This window comes from Carex rostrata, chromosome 31, assembly GCF_964058835.1.
Source record: "Carex rostrata chromosome 31, lpCarRost1.2, whole genome shotgun sequence".
NCBI classification, from domain to species: domain Eukaryota; kingdom Viridiplantae; phylum Streptophyta; class Magnoliopsida; order Poales; family Cyperaceae; genus Carex; species Carex rostrata.
In genome coordinates this window covers 619,785-643,633 of record NC_135948.1, presented here as the reverse complement: position 1 = coordinate 643,633, position 23,849 = coordinate 619,785, and the positions used below count along the sequence as shown (strand labels likewise).

The following is a 23,849-nucleotide window of genomic DNA, read 5'->3' as shown; positions in this document are numbered from 1 at the left end:
CAACCGGTACTGGGAATATCGAGGGCCGTTCACCTAAGGCCATTAGGATCCTGGGAATCCAAGTCAGCATACAGCCCGACTTGGCAAATTCATTGGATCCAAGTGCTTAACTTCGTAAATCCATTCACATACATATCAAATCAAATCGTGGTGACTTTCAATCAAATCAGATCATAATAGATCGACACAACCTACAACCATACCAGCATGCAAATCACTCAAGTCACATCAATTCGAGTTTAATTTGATTGGGCTATGCAAATGCTATACACAATTCAATGATGCAATCAATGATATTCAACATGACAAACGAAAACACAGTTTAATTCCTGAAAATAAAGTATCAAACAAGTCCAAGAATCCCGCACCTTATTATGACGAGCGTACCACTTAGTTACGGATCGGGCGTCTCGAATTGCCTCGCTAAGTTTTGCTCGACCGAGCCTACACCTATATTATACGTATACTTGGTTTAATTCGGGTTCAGTGGTCTATACGTTTACTTTAGTTTACCAATGGTTCATACCGTCCTAATTCAATTCTGATGCTTTGGTATCGGTTCTTTTCGGTTCCTTCTTTCTTACTTAAAAACCTTTAAAACTCACACAATTTACTTCTGGGTCCTTTAAACCCTACACAATTCCACTTAGGTTACCATTCATTCACCGTTTCACTACTTTGGTTCTCGGTTCAATTCAATTTACCTTTGGGTTAACCCTAATTTGGTCAAAACCTCAATTCAGCCGTTAATTGTTCTAGAAATTCAGGATCAAAGGGTAACCTTTCCGATTATAAGTCTAATCGGTTGGATTAAACATATCAATTCACGATTATGCTCAATTTGGATTTTGACACGAAACCCTAGAAATCCAAATCCTCAAATCGGAAGGAAATCAGGAAAAAGATTGACAAATAACAAGCGAGGAGTGTAGAGGAACTAGTCCTCGAGCAATTCGAACACAAATCTCGAGTTTAAAACGAAAATCTGAGAAATCGAGAAATCTGAGCTTTTCGAGAGAAATAGAGAGAGAAAGAAATACCAAATAAGAGGGTTAGGAGAGATCCTCGGCTGTTTTCTCGGTTCCAAACTTGATTTCTCACAACAATCGGGAGTCTGAAAGAAACGGAAACTCACACGCTCTTTTTCCTCTCTCTTGGACGAAAATCACTTGAAAATGGTGAAAATAATGAAGTGGGAGAGAGAGAGGGTATGATTTGAGTTTTAGGGTTAAAATTACCCTGAATGCGGATGCACCCATCCGCACTGCGGGTGGCTTGACCCACACTCAGCACTTGGTCATTTTCGGAAGTGAAATTTAACACAGAAATCATACGCAGTGCGGGTGGCTTCACCCGCAGTGCGGGTCACTCACCCGCACTCGGGACTTAGGCAAGAGTTCAGGAAAAAGTCCGAGAGTAGTGCGGATGAATTCCACCCGCAGTGCGGGTCAACCTCATCCGCACTCAATACTTAGCCGATTTCAGGAAATTCATGAGTGCGGCTGAACCCATCCGCAGTGCGGGTCATTCACCCGCACTCAGCACTTAGTCAATTTTTCAGAATTTCAAGTCAACACATGTTTGCATGAGTGCGGATGCACCCACCCGCAGTGCGGGTCAACCCATCCGCACTCAGCCTATAAAATCTCAAAATATCGAAATTTCAACGCGGTTTTGATTCATACTTAATTTACTTATTTAGAGGAACCTTAATTAAGGTTTAAACTTCCATTTTATTAGCACAATTTTTGATTCTTGCTTTTAAATCATTTGACTTTAATTATTAAAATTTCGTAACGTAACAGTATCCTTCAAATCGGGATGTAGATTTCACTGTAGCGAGGGTAGCGATGCGGTACTCCTTTTCTTTCTCTTCTTTCCCCTTCCTCTCCCGTACTAGGATTGTAGAGCACAACCTAAAGATAGCCATTGATTCAAAATCCTCTGCAGTAAAATCATTATAGAATAGTCCAATGGTTTTTGTGCGCTCTGGTGGAAAGATTAAAATAAAAATAAAAACATATTTGATCGGTTGTCAATAAACTTTTAATTCATGAGCGCATACCCACTTTTTTCTCTTTCAGTTGTTGCTTTGGAAAAATGTTCCATTAATTAAGGTGGTATTTTTCTAGTAGAGATCAGTAGATCACTTGATAGCTTATTATATTTTTATTAAAATGAGGATATAATATGAATTTTGTTGTTTCTTATTGGATGGTTTATGAAATTATGGCAGGCCACTGTCATTTTTTTGTGGCAGATACGTGACTCAATATTATAGTACACGGTATTCGATATATGATATGTATTACATCATTAAACAAAATTAATGACTATATATTCTATACAAAAAAAAAACAATTCTTACAATTTTGTGGCATAATTTCTTCATCCTAAAACTATTAAATTCTATATTTTCTCTAATTATAAGTATCAAATTTATTCTTCAAAAATATAAAAAAAAACGCTGATTTTACAAAATAAATAGTATAAAATATCATATATACCCAACTTGTTTGCAATTTTTAGACATTAATAAGTGAACAGTAGTTGAACTCTATTTAACTCGAGTTACAATTTTTAGTTTAATAATTACCGATTATTGTACACCTTTTCTCTTCTCTCAGGAGAAAAAAAAAACTAGCCAAAAAGATTTTTTTTCCAAAATTTTCTCACCTTTGATAGATTTAATAAAAAAAGATATAATGGATTAAAATAAATGTAAGAATTTTTATGATTTAGAAAGGTAAATATGACATTTAAATTTAAAAAGAAAAAAATATGCACCTTCGAAATTTTATGAAGATATGGACGAAATTAGGCTATTTAATTTGTTGATAAAATTTACAGCAGCTCGTTGTTTTTAATAAAATTGCATCCCTGTTAATATTTTTTTCACAAAAGATTATTCAAAGCAATGGACCGAAAAAATGTGTCCAAATTCATATTTAAAAATATATAATATTACATTATTATATACGGTTATGCATAAAACAATAAATTGTTGTCGTTATCATGATTAGAATTTTCTTTTAAAAAAAAATAAAGAGATAGAAATGGAGATCTCCATTTGTACAAGTCACTAGGCTACTAGCCAACAAAATTTTGACGCCACCACACTGAAAATCACGACACACTGAATTTCACGCCTCCATTTCCAATTAAAATGAAAATGTCCCGTTGGAGAATCAACTGGATAACAAGAGGGGACACCAAATATTTCCATTAAATAAAATTAAAGTTTCACCAAACAAAACAGTTCCCACAGATTTTTTTCTCATTTCCATTCCGGGTTTACCCTTCCTCTAAGCCTATATAACCCCATTTCCAATCCCTCTCTAACCTCTCCATTCCATTAATTTAATCCTCACTTCACAACACCTTAAAGTTACAAGTTACAAACCCTTTTACTTCTCTTCTCTTCTCTTGTACTCTTCCCTAACATCTTTCCCCTTTCCCCATATTAATTTCTCTCCTTTGAAAGAAATTTGATCAGAGAACAAGATGTTGGGTGTTTTCAGTGGAGAGGTGGTTGAAGTGCCAGAGGAGTTGGTTGCTGCCGGCAGCCGGACCCCGTCTCCTAAGACGCGTGCTTCCGAGCTGGTGAACCGATTTCTTGCGGCAGCCGCTCCGGCCGTGTCGATTCAGCTCGGCTCCTTCGGCCACATCGTGTACTCTCATGTCAACCAATCCCCATTCAGGCCCAGGTTAATTAACCTCTAAACATAATTATATTTCTTTTTATATTTTTTGAGAAATTATTATTGGTAAAGTTGCCTAGTGATCATATGCTTAAATTATTTATTTGTTGGCACTTGAGAAGCTTGTGTTAGAATATGGCAAATTTAATTCATTCCGTTTTATAGAATCATTTATGAACCTTGTTTGGTAATAAGTTCTGATTAAGACAGATGACCTAAGAACATGCATGTTGGTCCACATCAGGTTTTATTTATTTATTTTTAATTTTAAGAGGGATCTAAGATGCCAAAGTTAATTTTGTTAGTCAATATTTCTTGAGGTGAATTGTAGTGTGATCTCCTCCTAGCTGATATAGACTAAGCCTTGTTGCTTCATGTGGTTCATATTGGTTTTATATGAGATTTATTTATTTAAATGAAAGTAATATAAGTTACTAGAAAAAAAAATTATACTTTAATATCCCAATTATTAACAGAACAAGATCTGGCCAGGTATGAGTCCGCTAATTATTAGTTAATTAAGAATTAATAAACTTTAGTGAATAACCTTGTTATTGTAATATTTTTTTTATCTTAGTAGATTTAAAAAATTTGAATGATCAAAATTAATTTAAGCATTTAATAATGAAGACAAATTAAACGTCAGCATCTCTACAATTTCCTAGATAGAAGTTTTGTCCTTGATCCAAGGAGAATGCACTAGTTTGGATCAAGGAGAATGCACTAGTTTCTTTGACTCACTAGCTTCTAGTTTTGATTTTTTTTTTTTTTTTTTTTTTGAATTTTTGTCATATAATTTTGTTTACAATAATTCCTACCAATTCATTTACTTATTTCAGCCACACAAATATATTTTTTTTCTAAGAAAAATATTGTCAGGTAGTACATACACTATATACACCAGAAAAAAAATAATAATTGCCATATGTCTCTTCTGCATCTTGTGAAAGATCAAGACGTGTTTGACAGTAACTTGCACTATCTTATTTAATTTATTTAATTTAAGGTTACTATCAAATGATGCACATAAAGTAAAAGAAGTAACAATTCCAGTGGGTTTGGAGTCTAATTGGTGGTGTGGTGTTGAAATTGATACCTAGAAAATGACATTTGGTAAAAAAGAAATGGCAAGAGAGTCATTAGTTTGCACACCCACAGATCCAATTGTTAGAAGAAAAATAAAATAAAAGGAACATCATTGGTACATAATTTGTCTCATTGATTTGACGTTTCACTTACACTAAATTAATTAAAAATGTAAGATTAATTTATCTATTATGCATGATAGATTTTTTTTATGTACAACTCGGCTTCTACCTGTTGCAAGAAAATGCTTTATTTTTTCAAATTATTCATCTTTCAATAACTGGAAAAAATATATATAATTAAAAAAAAATGTATGGATGGTTCTATATTTCTATGGCTCACAACAACCATATATATGTAATATATAATGGTGAGGTGGTGAATTATTACCGTGCGATCAAAATCAATGATTTATTGTTGGCTTTTTGCACCTTGATTTTTTTGGTTGAATTTATTATTTGATCTGAAGATTCTGAATCACCAGATAGCGCTGTCTTAGGAATCTTAAATCACTGAATAGTGCTATTATTGCCTATTAACATATAAAGAAAAAAAAAACAATTTAAAATATTAAAAAGTCTAGTAATGCCACTAGTTATGTTAATTTATTAAAAAAACATTTCATAAAGGCATGGGAAGGATATTGGTGGACTATAGCAGCCCCTTGTTTGACAGAGAACAAATGAACAATAAACATAAAAGCAAACACCACCGAGTCACTGACGCGACTTAGTATGGTGTATGGGCCCTCCAATAAGTACTGCCAATATTATTATTATTATTATTATTATTACTATTATAGAGTTTGATCTTATCCACTCGACGAATCTATCTACCTTATCCTGTAATCCTATCCAAGTCATGAAGTCAGGACAGGTGAAACAACAAAGCAATCAAGCTCTTAAGCGTGTAAATCCATATTTATTTTTAGTTCTGTGGCATATAATTGCTTCATAATCTGCAATGAGTGGACAATTATTTCCTTCTAATTATGTTTTGTAACCCGCTACATGCTTATAATGAAGTAAGAGATACAGAGAAACAGGATTCTTTACGTTAGGTACTGTTTTCCTGTCGGCTTGGGTAAAGGCCCATAAGGCCATAATTTTACTGGACCATATATTTCTTGAGCTTTTAAAGGTACCCAACAACTTTAGGTGGGAATTAAACACAAGAATCTAACTTGTAAATAATAACAAGCTTTATTTAATTAAGTTGCAATCAGATATGAATTTCAAGTTAAACTTTGCAACAGCAACGTAACATAAAGAATATATAATAAGATCATTTGTATCTATAGGATCAGTAGTACCTCTTTTAAAGCAAGTTGTTATAATTTATTAAGTGCTGATGTTGTTTTTATCGCTGTGGCTAACAAGTCAAGTGCCAAACTAAATTGTATGCTAAACTGGTTTATGGCATTGCATGATTTTGAGCATCTTAGATTATTACAAGTTGTTGAAGATAGCATGCTTTAGATTATTTTACTACATAAGTGTTTATGAATACACTAACTGCTATCATTTCAGACCCTATCAGTGAGAAGGTACTGTTGCTCATCAGATGTCATTCGAGGACAAATTGGGATATTTTAAAAATAAATTTCTTGAATGAATTTATGGAGTGATGTCATTCCCTCTCAATTTATTTTATAAAAAAACATACAGTTATTAGCTATATGCAAGTGGAGAGAATCTATAACTCCATTCTTTTTCCATAAAAAAAAAAACCTAATATGTAGTTTGAGTCAAGATAGGTGCCTTATTAGTTTTTTCTAGTAACAATATCGACTAAAATTTTTTGACTTGAATTTTGATTAATGTCATTGCAGAATGTTTGCGGCTAAGGATGACATATTTTGCATGTTCGAGGGAGTGTTAGAAAACCTGGGGAGCCTGAGGCAGCAATACGGCCTCTCCAAGACTGCTAACGAGGTTGTTTTGGTGATTGAGGCATACAAGGCGCTTAGGGACCGGGCCCCATACCCGGCAAGCTTCATGCTTAGCCACCTCACCGGCTCCTACGCCTTTGTCCTTTTTGACAAGTCTACCAACTCTCTCCTTGTCGCCTCTGTAAGTGCTATACGTTCATATCAAATAGGATCTGTGATATTAATTTTGAGAGCAGTAAGAGCTAATTTGTGTGTGTGTGTGTGTGTGATTGCAAATTTTAGGATTCAGATGGAAGAGTTCCATTGTACTGGGGAATCACTTCTGATGGCTGTGTTGCATTCTCTGAGAACATTGAATTGATGAAAGGATCATGCGGCAAATCACTAGCACCATTCCCGCAAGGTATAAAAGAGAGTTTTTAATGTAATTATGTTCTTAGTTGGTTAGTATATGTGATACAATCTAGTGCTGGGGATTGATTTTTGGTTGTTTTGAATTATGCAGGATGCTTCTACTCTAACGCTCTCGGAGGTTTGAAATGCTATGAGAAACCGAAGAACAAGGTGATTGCTGTTCCTGCCAAGGAAGAAGAGATATGCGGTGCTACTTTCAAGGTTATAAATTTAATTTATCATTAAAACATAACGAGTATTCATTTTTGACAAAAACTAGATCAAGTTGCAACTATGAATTTTGGTTGATCTGGCATTTTTTTAATACAACAAACCAAACTAATTTTGACTGCCAATATTTATTATTTAGTTCTGTTAATTCATGTATATATAGTTTAATAATAATATTTTTGTAATTGTTGAGTTGATATCAAAACATAAACCATAAAGAAAAAAAAAATGATACAATTAAATATGTGATTTGCCCTCCTTTTATGGAAATTAATAATTGCCGCCTCCTAATTTACAAAATTGTAATACACAGGTGGAAGGATCTACTGTTCTTACAGCATCACATTAGAAAGGGTGCCAAATTTACTGCTCATACAGTTGTGAGAAGCTCGATGAGACTGTTCAAAGAAGAGCGGCGAAGAATGTGAAAATCCATCTTGTTTATATCATGTTATCTTTGTGTGTTTGTGTGGTGTGTGTTATGTCTCTCTTGTTTCCTTTGTAGATGCTAAAAGGGCTTTTCAGAACTGTTTTAGCTGAATTAGTCTTTCCTAGGAATAATATTTGCTTCAATGTAGCTTATTGTGCTAATTAATGGTTTTCATCGGTGTATATGTGATGCTGAAATTGTTTTCCTGGCAAATAAGATCCATTTCCAGCTGAAATTTTCTTTTCTAATAAAATTTAGGTTAGAAGAAAATTACTACTCTCAAATTATCAACTTAATCCTTCAATTGGTGCAAAATTGCAAATAAAAGTTCATGAACTAATTTTTATCTATATTCAAAAGTTTAAAAGATGAAAATGAGTCTTTGCGTGAAAAAATTGAGATTCGATGTCCGACGATTAAAAGATTTTTTTGTGGAGCAACTTACATTTGTTTTAAGTTAAAGTTGGAAGATTTGATAAAAATATCTGTGTCTAAAATATTTTCGAAGGCCAACTTATTATTATTATTATTATTTTTGAACAAGGCTTGGAAACTACCGGTAGTTAAGACAACTAATTGCTCTCTCTTTTTTCACCGTTTGATTGACTTTAATATTCGTGCTAGAGATTAGGCGTTGAGAGAGTTAACGGAGACGCGCTATCTTTTTCTCCCGTTCGAACTTCGAACCCACCTAATCGCGATCCTTCCTCCTCCCAGTGAGATTTTCAGCCCTTGTGTCGCTTCTCCACCTCATCAGTCATCCCTCTCTGTCGCGTGCGAACCTCGTGCGACTCGACTCCCCCCTTCTTCAGGTATCTTGCTCAGTTGGACAATTTCTTTTTAGGACCTTGCCTTTTTTTTAAATTTGCAAAAACTCTAATACGGGAGAATATTCGTGCAAAATACAGATCAGGTGAACCTCAGTAGGATTCAAAACAAATTTTAAGGTTTGGAAAAGTTCTCACTGCCAGTACTGTTGTGCCAATACATGCAAATAGATGATTTGGTACTGACCTGGTAGGATAAATTTGTGCTTATTATTTTAAGGTATTATAATATCCAAAAAATTATTAATTATCCAATCAATTGTATTTCAAAATTTGAAATTTTAATGTAGGTAAAGGTACATTCCCTGGATCAATTCATAACTCGGTATCTGGCATGCATATGTTGGTATTAATCCCAATCTGAAATTGATCTGACTGCCATGATTGTTTAATTTTAATGTACCATTTGCATTTTCTTGTTGTGCAGATAATATATGAATTTGGATTATTTAATGGGTACACATGGCATATGGGGCTTCGTGAACCACAAGCCGATTGTCGGCCAACTCAGGTACCCATGCCAGGTGCCCGTAAAGACCTCCAAACTGAAACAATTAGAAAGGATATGGTACGCAGATGCCTGCCGAGCAGGGTAAAAGAAACCGGTGTTCAGGAATTGACAAGAGGTGTCGATGTAATTAGTGTGTAGCTGTAGAAATTTATAGCGTTGATGTTGTTTTTGATTTTAAACTACTAGCATTAGTGTTTTGTACCACGTATGATTTGGTTTAAGCTTTTGTGCATAATTAGTCTCGTTACTAAGTAGATTATCACATCTATTAACAAGCTGTTATTTTGTATTTGTCTCGTTACTAAGTAAATACAGCAGTACCGGTACATTGCAGCAGCCCCATGACATTGCCAATCTGGCCAGAAAAACCGGTACCATTGTAATTGGAGCGGTACCAGTACTCATGATGTCAGAGTTGGGGTTAGCAAATACACTTGATGCAGCTATCTCCATGAGAAGTGAACAGGACCAGTAGAAATGAAATACCAGTACTGTTTGCTCAGTGATTTTTAGACTGGTTTTAATTTAAGATTTCTAGTTCTCTTTTATGTAAGTGGAGTAGGATACTGGTTCTAGTTCTCTGTGTACTATTTCTAGTTCTTATGTTTTGGTTTATTTCAATTCCTATTGTTACTGTTACTGTTAGATCTTTATATGCATGATTTCGAGTTGCTTATGGTAACAATTATCAATCTTGTTGATATGATCCAATAGAGTCTACTCAAGCATTTAATTATCACTTAGTAACCACCTGAAAATGGAAGTCTACTAATATGAGATGTAAAAAAATGTTCCTAATTTTGCACTTGCAATTGAACTACGAGTTGTCAATTACTGCGATATTACAAAGCAATGAAAAAAAGAAGAAAATAGTAACAATAAAAAATCACACGAAAAAGAATGTCCTGCATGTCAAAATGGAGTATATCCATTCTCTATTTTTGCCATATATCAGCACACCCAAATTTTGTTTTTTGTTTTTTTTTTAATTTTATTTTAGCAATAAAAGAAACACATGCAACATATACAGATCTTGATATAAACTTGCCTTGATACCAGTACTGGTACTGGTCATATACAGAAAAAATATACACAACATCTATAACGCATTACAATAAAATTTATCCGAAAGTATCGTGATAAGTATTACAATAAAAAAAAAATACGGACTGCAGACCATTCCAGCAGGCTATCCACATTAATTAGTATGTTATTAATTGTAGCTTCTTCTTTTTTTTCCTGTTCTCCTGTAAGAATTATATTTAACATAAATGATTTTATAATAAGTACATGGTAGCAAATAAAACAAAGATAAAATTACCAAAGAGTATCGTTTCAATGGAGTAAATTAATAACAAAAAAAATTGTAGTTGCAGTGTGGCGCTCCTTTGAAATTAATAGAAGGTGGAGATAATAATTTTTGGTTGAGTTTTCTATTACAAATTGTATCAAACTTAATACTACCACCCTTTGGCGTTCCGTCAGGCAATAGTGTCTTGATTCTTGTGTGTAAGGCTTCTGATAAATGTTGTGACTTTATTTTAATTTTTAAGTGCTTAATATCTAATAAGTGATAACCCAATTAAATTAATTTTAAATTTGTACATGTCACGTTGGTCATAATAAATATGGACATACTTTATGTTTGTTCTGTCAAGTGTGAAAACTATAAAAATCAGTTGTCCAGTAAGAATTTTGTCCAAATTTAATATGTCTTTTTTTATGAAAATCCGTAGGTATGATATATTAATTAAATACCGAACGAGTTTACAATGCCAGCAAAATAAGGAAATTAAAACAGATTCTACAAACCTGACGTTACTTTTGGAAAATAAAAACCGAGAAACAAAAAAAAATAAATAAATAAACTAACAAACTACCTGCTCCTTTCACTTCTTGAAAATTGAAAATATGGAGGCTCTATGCGTAACTTTTGCTCTAATTTTCTGACAGTCTCATGGCATTTACCAGTAACCTGAGAACCACTCATGCTCCTTCGACTTGGTTTCAATTTTACCAGCAAAAGCTGCTGTCTACTCCTTGTTCATCCGTGTTCTTGTTCCATTGCCTAAAAAGTAAAAACCCTTTGACGCATGATAACCAAGCTTCTGTTACCCTCGTATCTTGAAGAACCTTTGATCTAGCTGCTGTTGCTCACGAATCCGTTCCACTGGGCACTGTTAATTTGCCATGTCATGCGCCACATGTACAGCCTGCCTTGTTACATGCTCCAATCTCACCCTATGGTTCTTATGCACATAACACCTCGCACTCCACGCAATGATGGTACCTTCCCTATGTCGTTCGAGATTATGGCTTCAACTACTGCTTTATATCATGCAAACCCCATAAAAAATATCATTTCTGTGGTGTTAATACTAGTGGCCTTTTCTGTGAGATATTGATTGAAATATTAAAAAATAAAAATATTATACATAATTCACACTTTAAAAAGTTCGTTTATTTCACAATAGTGTGATTCTTGATGCACACTGAGTTCGAATATAATGTCCTTAAGTTGCCGCCGGGCAAAAAAATAATTTTGCCTTTATTATTGTCAGTTTGTCACATTAAAAAGGAAAGTCAAAAAAATTTCATGGACTTTTTGCTCTAATTTAAACTTAATTAAATTTTCTGTAACATGAGTTAAAATGTGTATTAAATTGATTCACTTATAATATAAACTGTGCAATAAATATTCAGAAGAGATCTATTGCATACATCAAATTTTCTGCAATTGTGTTAAGTGAAAATCAAAATGTCAATTATATTAGTTCACTAATAAATATAAACTATGCATTATTTTTGTAAATTGGTTAATAATAAAATAATGCTTTTCAATTATGACTTTTGTTTTGGACAATCTTTTTGGAAAAAAAAAGTGGCATCAAGGCCATTAATTTTATTAAAAATGAAACCTAGAAGTACATAAATAAAAGTCTTAACTAATACAAAAAATCTTTCCCAAAGCAAAAACCCTGATTGTTAATTATATGGTCTCGGCAATATGCACCATATATCATCAATGTTTAGGGGTGTCAATGGGTACATTACGGGTCGGGTGGAGGCATTTTCATATTTATGCTCATTGAAATTAACTTTACTCATACCTTACCCATATCTATTAAAAATTGACCTTATCTACTCTACCCTTACCCGTTAATATTATCGGATAACGAAACGGTAGCGGGTGAATAACAGATAATACTAATATAATAATTAGTTTTATTATATTTTACAAATTAAACATAAAAAATTCATTCATTTCACATATATGTAATTGCATTCTAATTAAAAAATAAAAATAAATGTGCAATCAATTCCAATTAATTTTTTTTTATGAAGAAAGAAAATTTAAGAACACAAATATATATATTTGGTGGGTTAGAAATTGGATTGAATATATATTTAGATTTTATAATTATCTTATAGGAAAATGGGTACGAAATAGTCATTACTCATGTCCTTACTCATTTGGTGAACGTCTTCCTTCCCCTTCCATTAATGAAGGATTTCACCCTCAATTGCGGAGCACACCCTAAGTAATTTAAGTTAAATTAATCATTTGCACCAAGAGCCTTAGTTTCTCAACTCCGAGTACGAAATCAAGTATAAGTTCATGGTCAACATCATCACCAGACTTTGCAAAGTGAAAACTAATTAACAACTGCTAGGTAAAATAGTTCAACTTGCTTTCGCAATTTTCAAATGGTAATTTTGATTTCTGTAGCAGTGGTAAAATAGTTCAAAATTATGAAAGATAAGAATCAAAGTAATCAAAGACCCTCAAACTAACTACGTCTAGATTATAGTTAACTATTGGTTTAACTAATTATGATTCAATCAATGGTGTCTTATTGATGAAATTGTTTGTTCTTTTTTTTTAGACAAATGGATGATATCACTTTAGATAAAATTGTCGATTTGGAAGAAAACGTAATGGATGACTTGGAATTAGATGAAACCACGAGCACAGTCCATCCTGAAAGGGTAAGAAAAATGTTATAATTATATTATTTATTTTGCTCTCTTAATATAGAATATAGTCTAACAAAACATTTTTAATGATATTATAGGAGAAACAAACTTCACAAAAGTTAAGAAAATATGAGGGTGTGCAACCTTCTATAGGCATGAAATTTGAATCACTTGAGGAGACTAAATGTTTTTACAAACTTTATGCTCAAGTGAGTGGATTTAACATGCGTAAACGAACTACTTCTACTTTTCCAAGAAGTAACGAAGTAAAATCTCGTCGATATGTATGCTCATGTGAGGGGTATTGTTTGAAGAAAAAATCAGAAAACATAAAAAAAGGAAAAAAAGAAAAGGACATTGACTAGTAGAAATGGTTGTCCATTATCATTTACTGTGTCGCGAAAGAAGGGGACAAATGATTGGGTAGTAAAACAGGTAGAAAACGTGCACAACCATGTATTGGCTAGCCCTAGAAGTGTCGGTAATCTAAGAAACCACAAACATATGTCTTCTCTTGCAAAAAATCTTGTTGAAAAATTTAGTGAGGCGGGACTTCCTACCGGTAGAGTACCAGATATTTTGAATGATGAACCCGGTGTGAACTTTTCTAGTAGAGATTGTTGGAACCACGTGAGAAATCTTAGAACAATGGATTTGGATATGGGTGATGCGGAGAGTGTTTTTCATTATTGTAGAAGAAAGCAAACTCAAGATCTAAATTTTTATTATGAAATTTTACTTGACAAAGAGTCCCGAATGATTAACTTCTTTTGGGCGGACTTTAGGGAGCGGTTATGTTATGAGCGTTTTGGAGATGTTGTGGTATTTGATACTACATACAAAACCAACAAATATTGCATACCACTAGCTCTCTTTGTAGGTGTCAACAACCATGGTCAATCCATATTGTTTGGTTTTCCTTTGTTGCAAGATGAAACAGAAGAATCATTCGAGTTGTTGTTTCAAACTTGGTTAGGTGCAATGAATGGTAAGACCCCTATTTCAATTCTCACCAATCAAGATAAAGCCATTGGAAATATGGTCAAAAAAGTTTTTCCAACAACTACTCATAGATTATGTCTTTGACATATCATGAAGAAATTTCCAGAAAAATATGGAAATCTTTATAAGAAGAAATCACCATTCAAGAAGGACATAAAAAAATGCTTATACCAATCAATCACAATTAAGGAGTTCGAAAGAGAGTGGAATGCAATTATGGCAATGTACATTTTGTATAATCTATTTGTATTTTTTGACATTTTATTATTATTCTAGTACTATAAAATTTATCTTGTTTAATTTCATGTTAAGGTATAATTTGGCGGGTGAAACATGGCTTCAACAAATTTATGAAATTTGGAATTTTTGGATTCTGATTTACAATAGAACGGTTTTTTCTGCTGGTATGAGTACCACACAACGTGTCGAGAGTATGCACTCTTTCTTTGACTCATTTGTGCATAGTGGTACAACATTACAAGAATTTATTGCCAAGTATGAACAAGCTCTTATGCGTAAATACATGGATGAGAATCGGGAACACTATGCCTCTAAGCACATGCATCATGTCCCTAATGAAAGACCTCCAATAGCTGAACATGCCGCAATAGTGTATACAAGAAACATCTTCAACATGTTTGACGGTGAGGTCGAAAAGAACAACCAATTTATCAAGAAAAAGTTAGAGAAAAATGATTTTGATTACACCTACCTTGTGTCACATATCCTAGACCCTAATCAAAAGTTTAGGGTTTCTATCAACACTTCTTCAAGGGACGCTTCATGTGAGTGCCATCTTTTTGAGTTTAAAGGTATCCTATGTCGACACATATTAGCAATTTTTCAAAAAAAAAAGATGTACACCAAATTCCTCACAAGTACATTCTTTCAAGGTGGACCAAAGAGGCAGCCAATGGCATTCATGTTCCAATAATGGTAGAGACAGATAAGTCGTCTTTGGTACGCACAATGGACTTTCACCGCAAAGCAAATCTTTTGTTATCTTGCTTGCATGAGTGTGATGAAGCTTATGAATTGGTTATGGATGCAATGGACAAAGCATATGAAAATGTTTCAAAATTGAAGAGTTCTACAAAAGAAGTCGTTGAAATGGAAGAAAGCGGACTTGATGTTTCTCATATCCTTGTTGCTGATCCACAAATCTCGAAAACAAAAGGACGCACAAAAAATAAGGTAGAGGAATCAAGCAATGGAAGGTTTAAAAGTGGTCTCAAGATAGGATAGGTATGGCTCTTGCCAAAAAAACAAAAAAGAAAATGTGGTAATTGTATAGGTATGGCTCTTGCCAAAAAAACAAAAAAGAAAATGTGGTAATTGTCATGAAATTGGTCACTATAGTACTAGTAAAAATGGCTAGATTGTTCTAGGATAGTAATACTTTTTGTATAGGAATTATATTTTGAATGAATGCTAAAGTAATTGATCTAGGATAGTAAGACTTTTTGTATATAAATATATGTTGCCTTGATCTATATATTTTTGAGTTCCTTGTATTTCTAAATAGATGCATTATTACATAACTTTATTTCATCATACTATTCAGTTCTCACTTGAATTTAATTTCATAATTAATAAGGTCTGGTTGCATGTTCTACTGCCTTTCTTTCTTCTGTTTTCTCAGTTTCATCTGCAATCTGGTGTCATTAGAACTGTTAATGGATCTATTCTGAATAGAGAATACAACACTTGTTACATTTCGCATAATCATACAATAATTTAATTAAACAATGCAATTCTTATACAGAGATAAATACAAAAATACATCTTTAACTCATACATCTTTAAAAAAAAAAGGTTTTCCATCTATCTAATCTTCTTTTATGGAGATCTAATTAGTTGTTTCGAGAAGCTCTCCACTTTTGAGTTGAATCTCTTCTTCTAGATATCTATCAAAGAATAAAAAATCATAGATCAATTTAGATGGAAGCCTTTTCTACATGAACAGATATAAAATGAGCAAACTTATTAGTATATGAAAACATACAAAATGTAACATTTTAGCTTAGTATTCCCTAGCTAACACAAGATGGTACACCTACAAAACTGAAGCAAATACCAGCAATTGAGGCCAAATTTATTTGACCTAATCAAAGTTCTAATTGGTTCAATTGGACTTAAATCAATAAAGCTTGTTAAAAGCATATACAACAAATTTGTCATAAGCAATATAAACATCACAATTGTTCTCAAGGGCAATTTAGTCACAATTGTTCTCAAGGCAATTTTGTCACAATTGTTCTCAAGGACAATTTTGTCATAAGCATACAACAAAGCTTGTAAAAAACAAGCATACAACAAACAACACAAATCAAAGCTTTTCAAACAACAAACATATAGCATCAAATTTGATATTTTCATTTTACAAGAATAATAAAAAATACATGACAAAAATAGTTGCTCACAATAAATTTGCTCTCAAGATATTTTCTTGAAAAAAAAAATGCCAACAGAAACTAAGGCTTGGCATTTCAAACTAGTTTCCACAAACAGACACTTTGAATTACAAGGTATCACAGAAAATCAAAGAACCGTAAAAAAAAAAGGATTGGTCAATTACCTGAGTTTGCTCCAATTATTCTGTTTAACTTTTCGAGAGCCTTGTGCCTTTTCCTTAAATGAATAAGGTTTCGATTGTTAGTAACAAATACAAGTAAGAAGGAAATATAAAAGTTGTGAAACATAAATTAACCTTTGGGCATGTTCTTGCATTATGACCTTCTTTCGCATGTTCTTTGCATTCTCAGAATAAATGTCATTTAGTATATACAAATCTGGTTCTAAACACCAAACAAACATCAGAATGGAGTACAATTAACCCCTCAATAAAATTGGACAGCTACCAAATCTAACCAATACAGTTGTCTCATTTAACCCAATTTACTCATTAAAACAATCCGTCAATATGAAATTGTCCAATAAATTAACTTGTTCGTACAAGCACATTATGCATGGTTCATGTGCACTGAGTAACCTTAGCTTCAAGCCTTCTTCCATGCCAGGCCCACAAAATGACTTCGAAGAAGTACGGTTTGCTTTATCAAAGCTACACTTGAATACAAGCCTGTTAATTTCAAAAATTAAGATTTAAATTAACTTTTTCCTTCTTTTTTTACCAAAATGTGATAGTTTAAAGACCGTATTACTGACCTTTAGTAGTAGAAATAAGGCACTGGTGGCGGAGGGAGAGGCGCGAGGCAATGGCGGAGGCAGAGGTGGTGGAGCGAGAGAAAGGAGGGGCTGGCGGAGGGAGAGGTGGTGAGCGAGAGAAAGGAGGGTCTGGCGGAGTGAGGGGCTGGCGAGAGGGGCTCACGAGAGAGAGAGAGGAGAAGGCGATTCTAGGATTGGGGATGGAAAATTGCGAGAAAGAGGGGGAGGAGGCCGTGGATTGCAAGAGAGAGGGATGCTGGGAATAAAAGAGAACTGGACCCCTCCAGTACTGGAGTAGTGCTTCAATGCATTTTTTCGCTGATGATCAGAATCAATCCGCACGCCTATTAAAGTGGATCCAAGGAACATGATTTAGTGTAATGATGTGTCACCGATTTTTGGTGTAATTGGATCCCTCCTCATTAATAAATTATAGTTCCAAAATCGGTGCAAGCTAAGAGCATCTACATCCTTGAAACTCTTTGAGTTTCTAATATAATGTGGCAGTTTCTAAACCAGTTTAAGGGATGCAGATGAGTTTTTTATTTAGCAACTTTGCTCCAAAGTTTCTTAATAAGAAATCGTTTATAAACTCTGACGTGGCCAAATAATTCGCTGAAATTCTTTTCTCTTGTAATTTATTTGCTGATGTGGCAATTAAGAAACTCTAATTTTGAGTTTCAGGGATGTGAGGGTTTATAAACTTTCAGAGATAAAGTTTCTAAAAATTAGTTAACAGTTATTTAGAAACTCCAAGAGTTTCAGAGATGCAGATGCTCTAATGATTTTGAACCTTTATCAAATAGAAATTTTATTTGACGCAGTAGCGAATCAAACTAAAATGCACATCGTGTCTCTTTGGTAAATAATATGGACATGGTCCACTATGTATCAAGTTATACCCCCAAAATAAAACAGTAGATCATACATAAACTATGTCTATTTAAAAATTTTAATGCCTAGATCTCCTCCTCCTCTGAGTGCATTTCTTTTCCGAAATTTTTATTAATAGGAAATATATTAAATAAATATCGAGATAAGAGAATGCTTTTGGTTTTTTTCGAGATATAGGGAAAACGTTTTGATTTATCACGACCTCTGACCGTTATGGCTTATCACGGCCAGAATTAGCGCTTAATCAACCATTCTAACTAGATTAACTATTTTCTAACTAAATCAGAAAAAAAAAAACCGGAAAAGAAATGTTGTTCGTGATAGACAAAAACGGCCAGATCCTGTCCATGATATATAGGAACGGCCAGGTGCAAAAAAAAAAAAAAAAAAAAAACGCTGGGCGTGATAGACAGCCGATATTTTTATTTTTACCCATTTTTAAAAATATTTTAATTAAAATAACCAAGATCTGATCAGAATTTTAAAAATACCCAAACCGTGGATTTATTCAAAACCGTGGAATAAATTCACAGTTTTGAATTAAAATTCAGAACCGTGGATTTATTCCACGGTTTTGAATAAAAAATCAGATAGACCAAATAAATGAGCACTTAAAAATACGATTATTTATTTTTTTAAATGGATTCAATTTCCTTGGATAACCTCAAAATATTTCATAATTTTCATACCTCTGTATTTCTAAGTATCTACAATGAAACAAAATATTTGCCAAAATATTAATGTTTAACAAGATGGCTTGATCTATCTATAATTCTACATACATGTATATTATTTTTCAAATTACAAATGAGTTTGCTAACCGAAAAAGACTATTATATTAATATAAAAAATGCCAGGGGCCTATGTAGATACTAAAATATGCTCATTGATTTATGGTAGATTTCATTTTCTATACAAAGGATGACATTAATTGAACATTCTAAACATCAATAATTTCTTACCAATCCAAATGAAATAATAGTTGAACTAATAGTTGTGTAAATACTACCATAGAACGATAAACTACACTAAACAAAAACTATAAAACTAAACTCAAACATAATAAAACATAACATAAATAAACTGAACTAAAACTATAAGAAAACTCTCTATCCATGGAAATCCTAAGGCGAATATCGGTCAGGTGGTCTACCCCTATTTTCCCTACTAAAATTCTGGACATGCCAGTCATTCCACTGTGGTTCTCCTTCCTGCGCTCTACGAGCTGGTGTAATCTCCTCCTCGGGCTGGGCCTCTATGCTCATCGTGAGTGCTGTACTCCATGGATCCTCGGCTTCGTGGGTAGCTGGCGGTGGCGGGGGGGTATGGAATACAGAATCCACAAACTGGGACGCATAGTCAGGCTGAGTCCCGCTACCAGAGGCCTCCCAATCGTGAGCCCTCGCCGGATACAGCTGACGCGGGGATGTGTCTGTGGGCTCAAATGGATACACCGATGGATCAACGCTGATCTGGAAATTCGGAGACTCATGCATAGGTTGGGGGTCCGAAAACTCATGCTGCTCATGCGGCTGAGGCGGTGGCGGCATGAAGGCAGGACCCTGCAAGGATACCAACAATTCAATCTTAATTTACCGAATGAGAAAATTTTAACTAACTTAATTTAACTAATTTGACATAAAATTAAAAATGAGATACCTGGGGAAGAACTGGACGTCCATGCTCATCAAGGAAGGCGTGCCAACCGGATATGCCCAGTACCCAACGATGGTAGTCCCACTCTGGCTGCTCTGAGGGCTCCGGTGGCATCTCACTAGCCCTAACAAATGGCTCGTTGGGCTCGGCGGCTTGTACTCTGCGCCAATCAATTTCCTCTCCGGCATCTCGCAGCATGGTGACTAGCTTTGCCTCCTCATCATCCGCTACAATCTGCGGCAGATTATCCTCATTGTATAGCTCCTGGTACGGAGTCCAGATCACCTGCGTGTCACAAAGGCTCTGAATCTGACTTCGGACCAGCCTGATACCTACTGGCTTTCCATGAGGCTGGTTCGTGAACTCGTGTTTTTCGTGCCATTTCTTGCCAAATGCCGGGCATTCAAAACCATTGGGCTCTCCCCACTCTGGCGAGACATTCGGTGCAGGTACCCCCACTGGTAGACGTGACCATGACCAATGCTGCAGTAGAAGTACCGGCCCGTGTATGCCCTTACTTTTCGGCTGTAATTTAAAGAATATTAGCTGTCAAGGACAAGTTCAACAATTAAAATAAGACAGTAAGTGCATGACAAGTGAAATAATTAACACAAGAACATACTGACCTTGCAACTCTGGCACAAATTGGAGTAAAGATGTGCTAGGACAGCCCCACCCCAGTTGTACTTTTCTTTCGGTTGAAGATCTCGCAGCAACTCTAGATACATCATCGGGATGGCATCACCACTTGCATCAGCGAACATGACAGAACCAAATAGGTCCATCACGAAGCCCCGTGTGTATCTGTAATGTCGAAATTATAAAGTTTGTATGTATACCTCTGAAATAGGGTACAAAATAAATATATCTAGAATAGTTTGTATGAGTACCTATGAACCTCGTCTGGCGTAGAAGACCAATCAATTCCTTCCGCAAACATAGTTCGCAACTTCTTCCTATTCAGACAGTACTTAGACCTCCCACCATTATCTCGTATATCTGGCGAGGCTCCCAACAGATCTTCTAGTCTGGCATTAATCGTGTGCTCATCCTTGGGGTCAGATATGCCACCAACGGGCACGCCCTGGATGGGCAAACCCCATAGGGCACTAACGTCCTGGAGAGTCACTGTCATCTCTCCGAACGACAAGTGAAACGTGTGCGTCTCTGGGCGCCATCGCTCCACTAGTCCTGCAATGAGAGACCCATTAGTGGCCTTACTCTGTGTCTCCATAATATTGACCAAATGGTACAACCCCCAATTTTGCAAATACTGGTCCATCAACGGATTGTACTTCATAGCATAATGCCGACTCCTGACATCTAAAATGTCATCATTTTGCGTTGAAAAAAATAAACAACATAAATACATGAAAATACGAGACCTAGACAAAATTTAATCTTAAAAAAACAAAAGAAAAAAGTAATCAAGTACCTCAACAGATGCCAGTGAGACTCGGTGCTCATCGTGAGGCATCCATAATAAAGGACTGAAATGGTCCTTGCTGTTCTCGGAAATGGGCTCATCAACAGGGTCGGGTGGTGGTGGTCTCCTAGGTCGTCCCCTAGCCATCCTACGTTAGACATCGTTATGTATATAAATATGGGTTGCCATTTAATATGGGTCATTTCATTCCTAACTATTATTAAATAAAATGTTAAAGAGTTATTGTATTTGTTATGTAGATATAAGCAAGGTTCAACTAGATTTTTTTTATTCCACACAAATTTATGTTAACAATCAAGTGAACTCATTTTTTTCCATGGTTCTTTTATGATTTTTAGTTTGTCCTTAAGAGAATTCAATATTTTTAATTTATTAGTTAACTATTACAATGGTTTATATATATACAGTCACACGGTTAGGATATAAATATTTGTAACTATATAATAAATTAGAAGTCATTTTAATTAATCTTACACTTAATAAGATCACAAAAAATTCTCTTAAAAATAATTACTCAACAACATAATTTTAGTATTTTACCGTAACATGTAAGAAATAAAGAAATTCAACTAATTAATCACAATTCTCACAATTCATGAAATTCGACCAATGCAAACAATTCAACTAATTAATCACAATACATATATTACATTATATTATATATACATATATTATATTATATTATATTATATAGAAGTTGGCTACTTTTAAAAATACCCAAAACGTAAAAAAAATTCATGGTCCTAATTTTAATTTGAAAACGCGGAAAATCAAAAAGGAGTTGACCAATTCGATCGAATCGGGAAAATCAACAACCCGCACTCGATAATTAATCATTATATATTCTACGGTTTTCTCGAAATAAATCGATCGACATAAGTCGCATAAGCAATCATCAATTGATCGAGTCGGGAAAATCAACAACCCAACTCGATAACTAATCAATTCGATCAAATACCAAAAATTTGAGAGAGGGGTTTACCTTTACTCAAGATAGCTTGAACACTGCGGTTCGGCTGGTGGCTCGTCGCCTCAGAGATAGTAGAGATGAGAGGGGCAGGGGTGGGGTGGTGTGGGGCGGAAAAGAGAGAGGGGGCGGAGGTGGGTGGTGGTGGGGCGGAAAAGAGAGAGGGGGCGGAGGTGGGTGGTGTGGGGCGGAAAGGAGAGAGGGGGCCGGAGTGGGGTGGTGTGGGGCTTCACCGAGAGAGATGGGGACAGAGAGGGGGGTCGGGTGGGTTGGGGTGGGGTTTCACGGAGAGAAGAGACAGAAGAGGAAGAGATCCGCCAAAAAAAAAAAAAAAGGCAGAACCGTGGATTTTTTCCACGGTCCTGATTTTTAATTCAAAACCGTGGAATAAATCCACGGTTCTGAATTTTAATTCAAAACCGTGAATTTATTCCACGGTTTTGAATAAAAACTCAGAACCGTGGATTTATTCCACGGTTTGGGTATTTTTAAAATTCTGATCAGATCTTGGTTATTTTAATTAAAATAATTTAAAAAAAGGGTAAAAATAAAAATGTCGGGATAGACAGTAACAGCCAGAGCCAAAAAAAAAAAAAAAAAATAGATCTGGCCGTTATAAATATCAGAAGTGCTGCACCAGGTGCAACCAAATTTCACGCATCTCTCCCATGCAGACTCATCTCCTACTTGGAGTAAGCGGGGCTTTATAGTGCGAATGTACATTTTTGGATTCAATAGCTCTGTTTTTAGAAAGAAGCTATAAAAAAAGAGCTTTGTCAATTTTGGGAAAGCACTAATGGTGGTGGTTTTACGTCAATTCTCTTTTCCATATGGGGGCATTGGATTGTTCTATCGGAGAGGGATTCCTAGGCATTGAGATGCCATTTTCGCGATTACCGTCTCCGATTATTTCTGTGAAGCCTCTCCACTCCGTCTCCTACTCTCCTCTCTACTTCGTCTCCAACTCTCCTCTCCTCTCGGTTTCCATGTCTCCTCTCCACTCTCTTCTCAGATTACAGTTTGTTCTCTCTCGATCTCTCTTCTTACTCTCTTCTCGCCGTTTCAATTTTGTTCTTACTGCTTGCTAGTACCTTCTATTGTTGCGTTAATGGTTTTCTATTTTCTATATTTCATATGCTCATTTTTTTTTTTTCAAAATTAGTGGCCAGTAATGAAATTTATTTCACAAGAGTATCTCAAATCCCTTTTCACAGTATTAGCTGATGAAATTTTCTTCTCTTTCCTTACTTTCATGACCCCCACTAATTTGCACATTCATTAATTAGGGCTCTAGAGATTTGGTGTGTCCTGTACTCTATGAATTTTTTTGTTTGATGCATGAGGTTTTGTCACTGTTTGAAATTTTTTAAATGTCCAATTTGTCAATTTTAACATGAGGTTTTGTCACTGTTGGTTGTTTTACCCTTTTCTGAACAACCACACTTTAGAAATTCATTGTGTACAAATGGCTAAAAAATCATCATAAATAGAAATCAAGTGTAATGGTTGTTTGTCGGGATATATTTTATCTGGGTGGGCAATTTGGGGTATGTCCAAGACCTATAGCTAGCTTTTCAGCTTGGTTTCTTTTAGATTGTTTTCATGCATGTTATGGTATCATGCTCAGGGGTAATTAAGGAAAAATAGTTAGTTTTTATTATGTTTTT

The 23,849-nt window shown here is 34.8% G+C and overlaps 2 protein-coding genes and 3 long non-coding RNA genes across 6 annotated transcripts in view; 3 read left to right on the top strand and 2 right to left on the bottom strand.

The window, feature by feature from the left end:
* The first annotated feature begins 3,238 nt into the window (after positions 1-3,238).
* On the top strand, positions 3,239-7,967 carry AILP1 (aluminum induced protein with YGL and LRDR motifs). Its single transcript, XM_078295906.1, has 5 exons — positions 3,239-3,707; positions 6,619-6,859; positions 6,961-7,081; positions 7,184-7,293; positions 7,616-7,967. Exons 1-5 carry the CDS (start codon positions 3,505-3,507, stop codon positions 7,649-7,651), a joined length of 711 nt encoding a protein of 236 aa, XP_078152032.1. The 5' UTR covers positions 3,239-3,504; the 3' UTR covers positions 7,652-7,967.
* Positions 7,968-8,399: 432 nt separating this feature from the next.
* Positions 8,400-9,321, top strand: LOC144547295 (uncharacterized). The gene is made up of 2 exons (XR_013509066.1): positions 8,400-8,544; positions 8,987-9,321. It is a non-coding gene; the product is annotated as an uncharacterized LOC144547295 (long non-coding RNA).
* A 1,195-nt stretch (positions 9,322-10,516) lies between these two features.
* The window catches only part of LOC144547294 (nudix hydrolase 16, mitochondrial-like), an 82,028-nt gene continuing 68,695 nt past the window's right edge, over positions 10,517-23,849 (bottom strand). Inside the window, exon 5 of the transcript XR_013509065.1 lies at positions 10,517-10,530. The gene's annotated coding sequence lies outside the window, so the exon portion shown is untranslated. The remainder of the gene's footprint in view (positions 10,531-23,849) is intronic.
* LOC144547612 (uncharacterized) lies at positions 12,976-14,620 on the top strand. Its single transcript, XR_013509116.1, has 3 exons — positions 12,976-13,060; positions 13,147-14,274; positions 14,363-14,620. It is a non-coding gene; the product is annotated as an uncharacterized LOC144547612 (long non-coding RNA).
* On the bottom strand, positions 15,743-17,450 carry LOC144547640 (uncharacterized). Of its 2 annotated transcripts, XR_013509125.1 has the most exons (4): positions 17,219-17,450; positions 16,761-17,132; positions 16,629-16,681; positions 15,743-15,957 (listed from the first exon to the last, which is right to left on the bottom strand). It is a non-coding gene; the product is annotated as an uncharacterized LOC144547640 (long non-coding RNA). The 2 variants fall into 2 exon arrangements; XR_013509124.1 differs by having other exon boundaries at positions 16,629-17,132.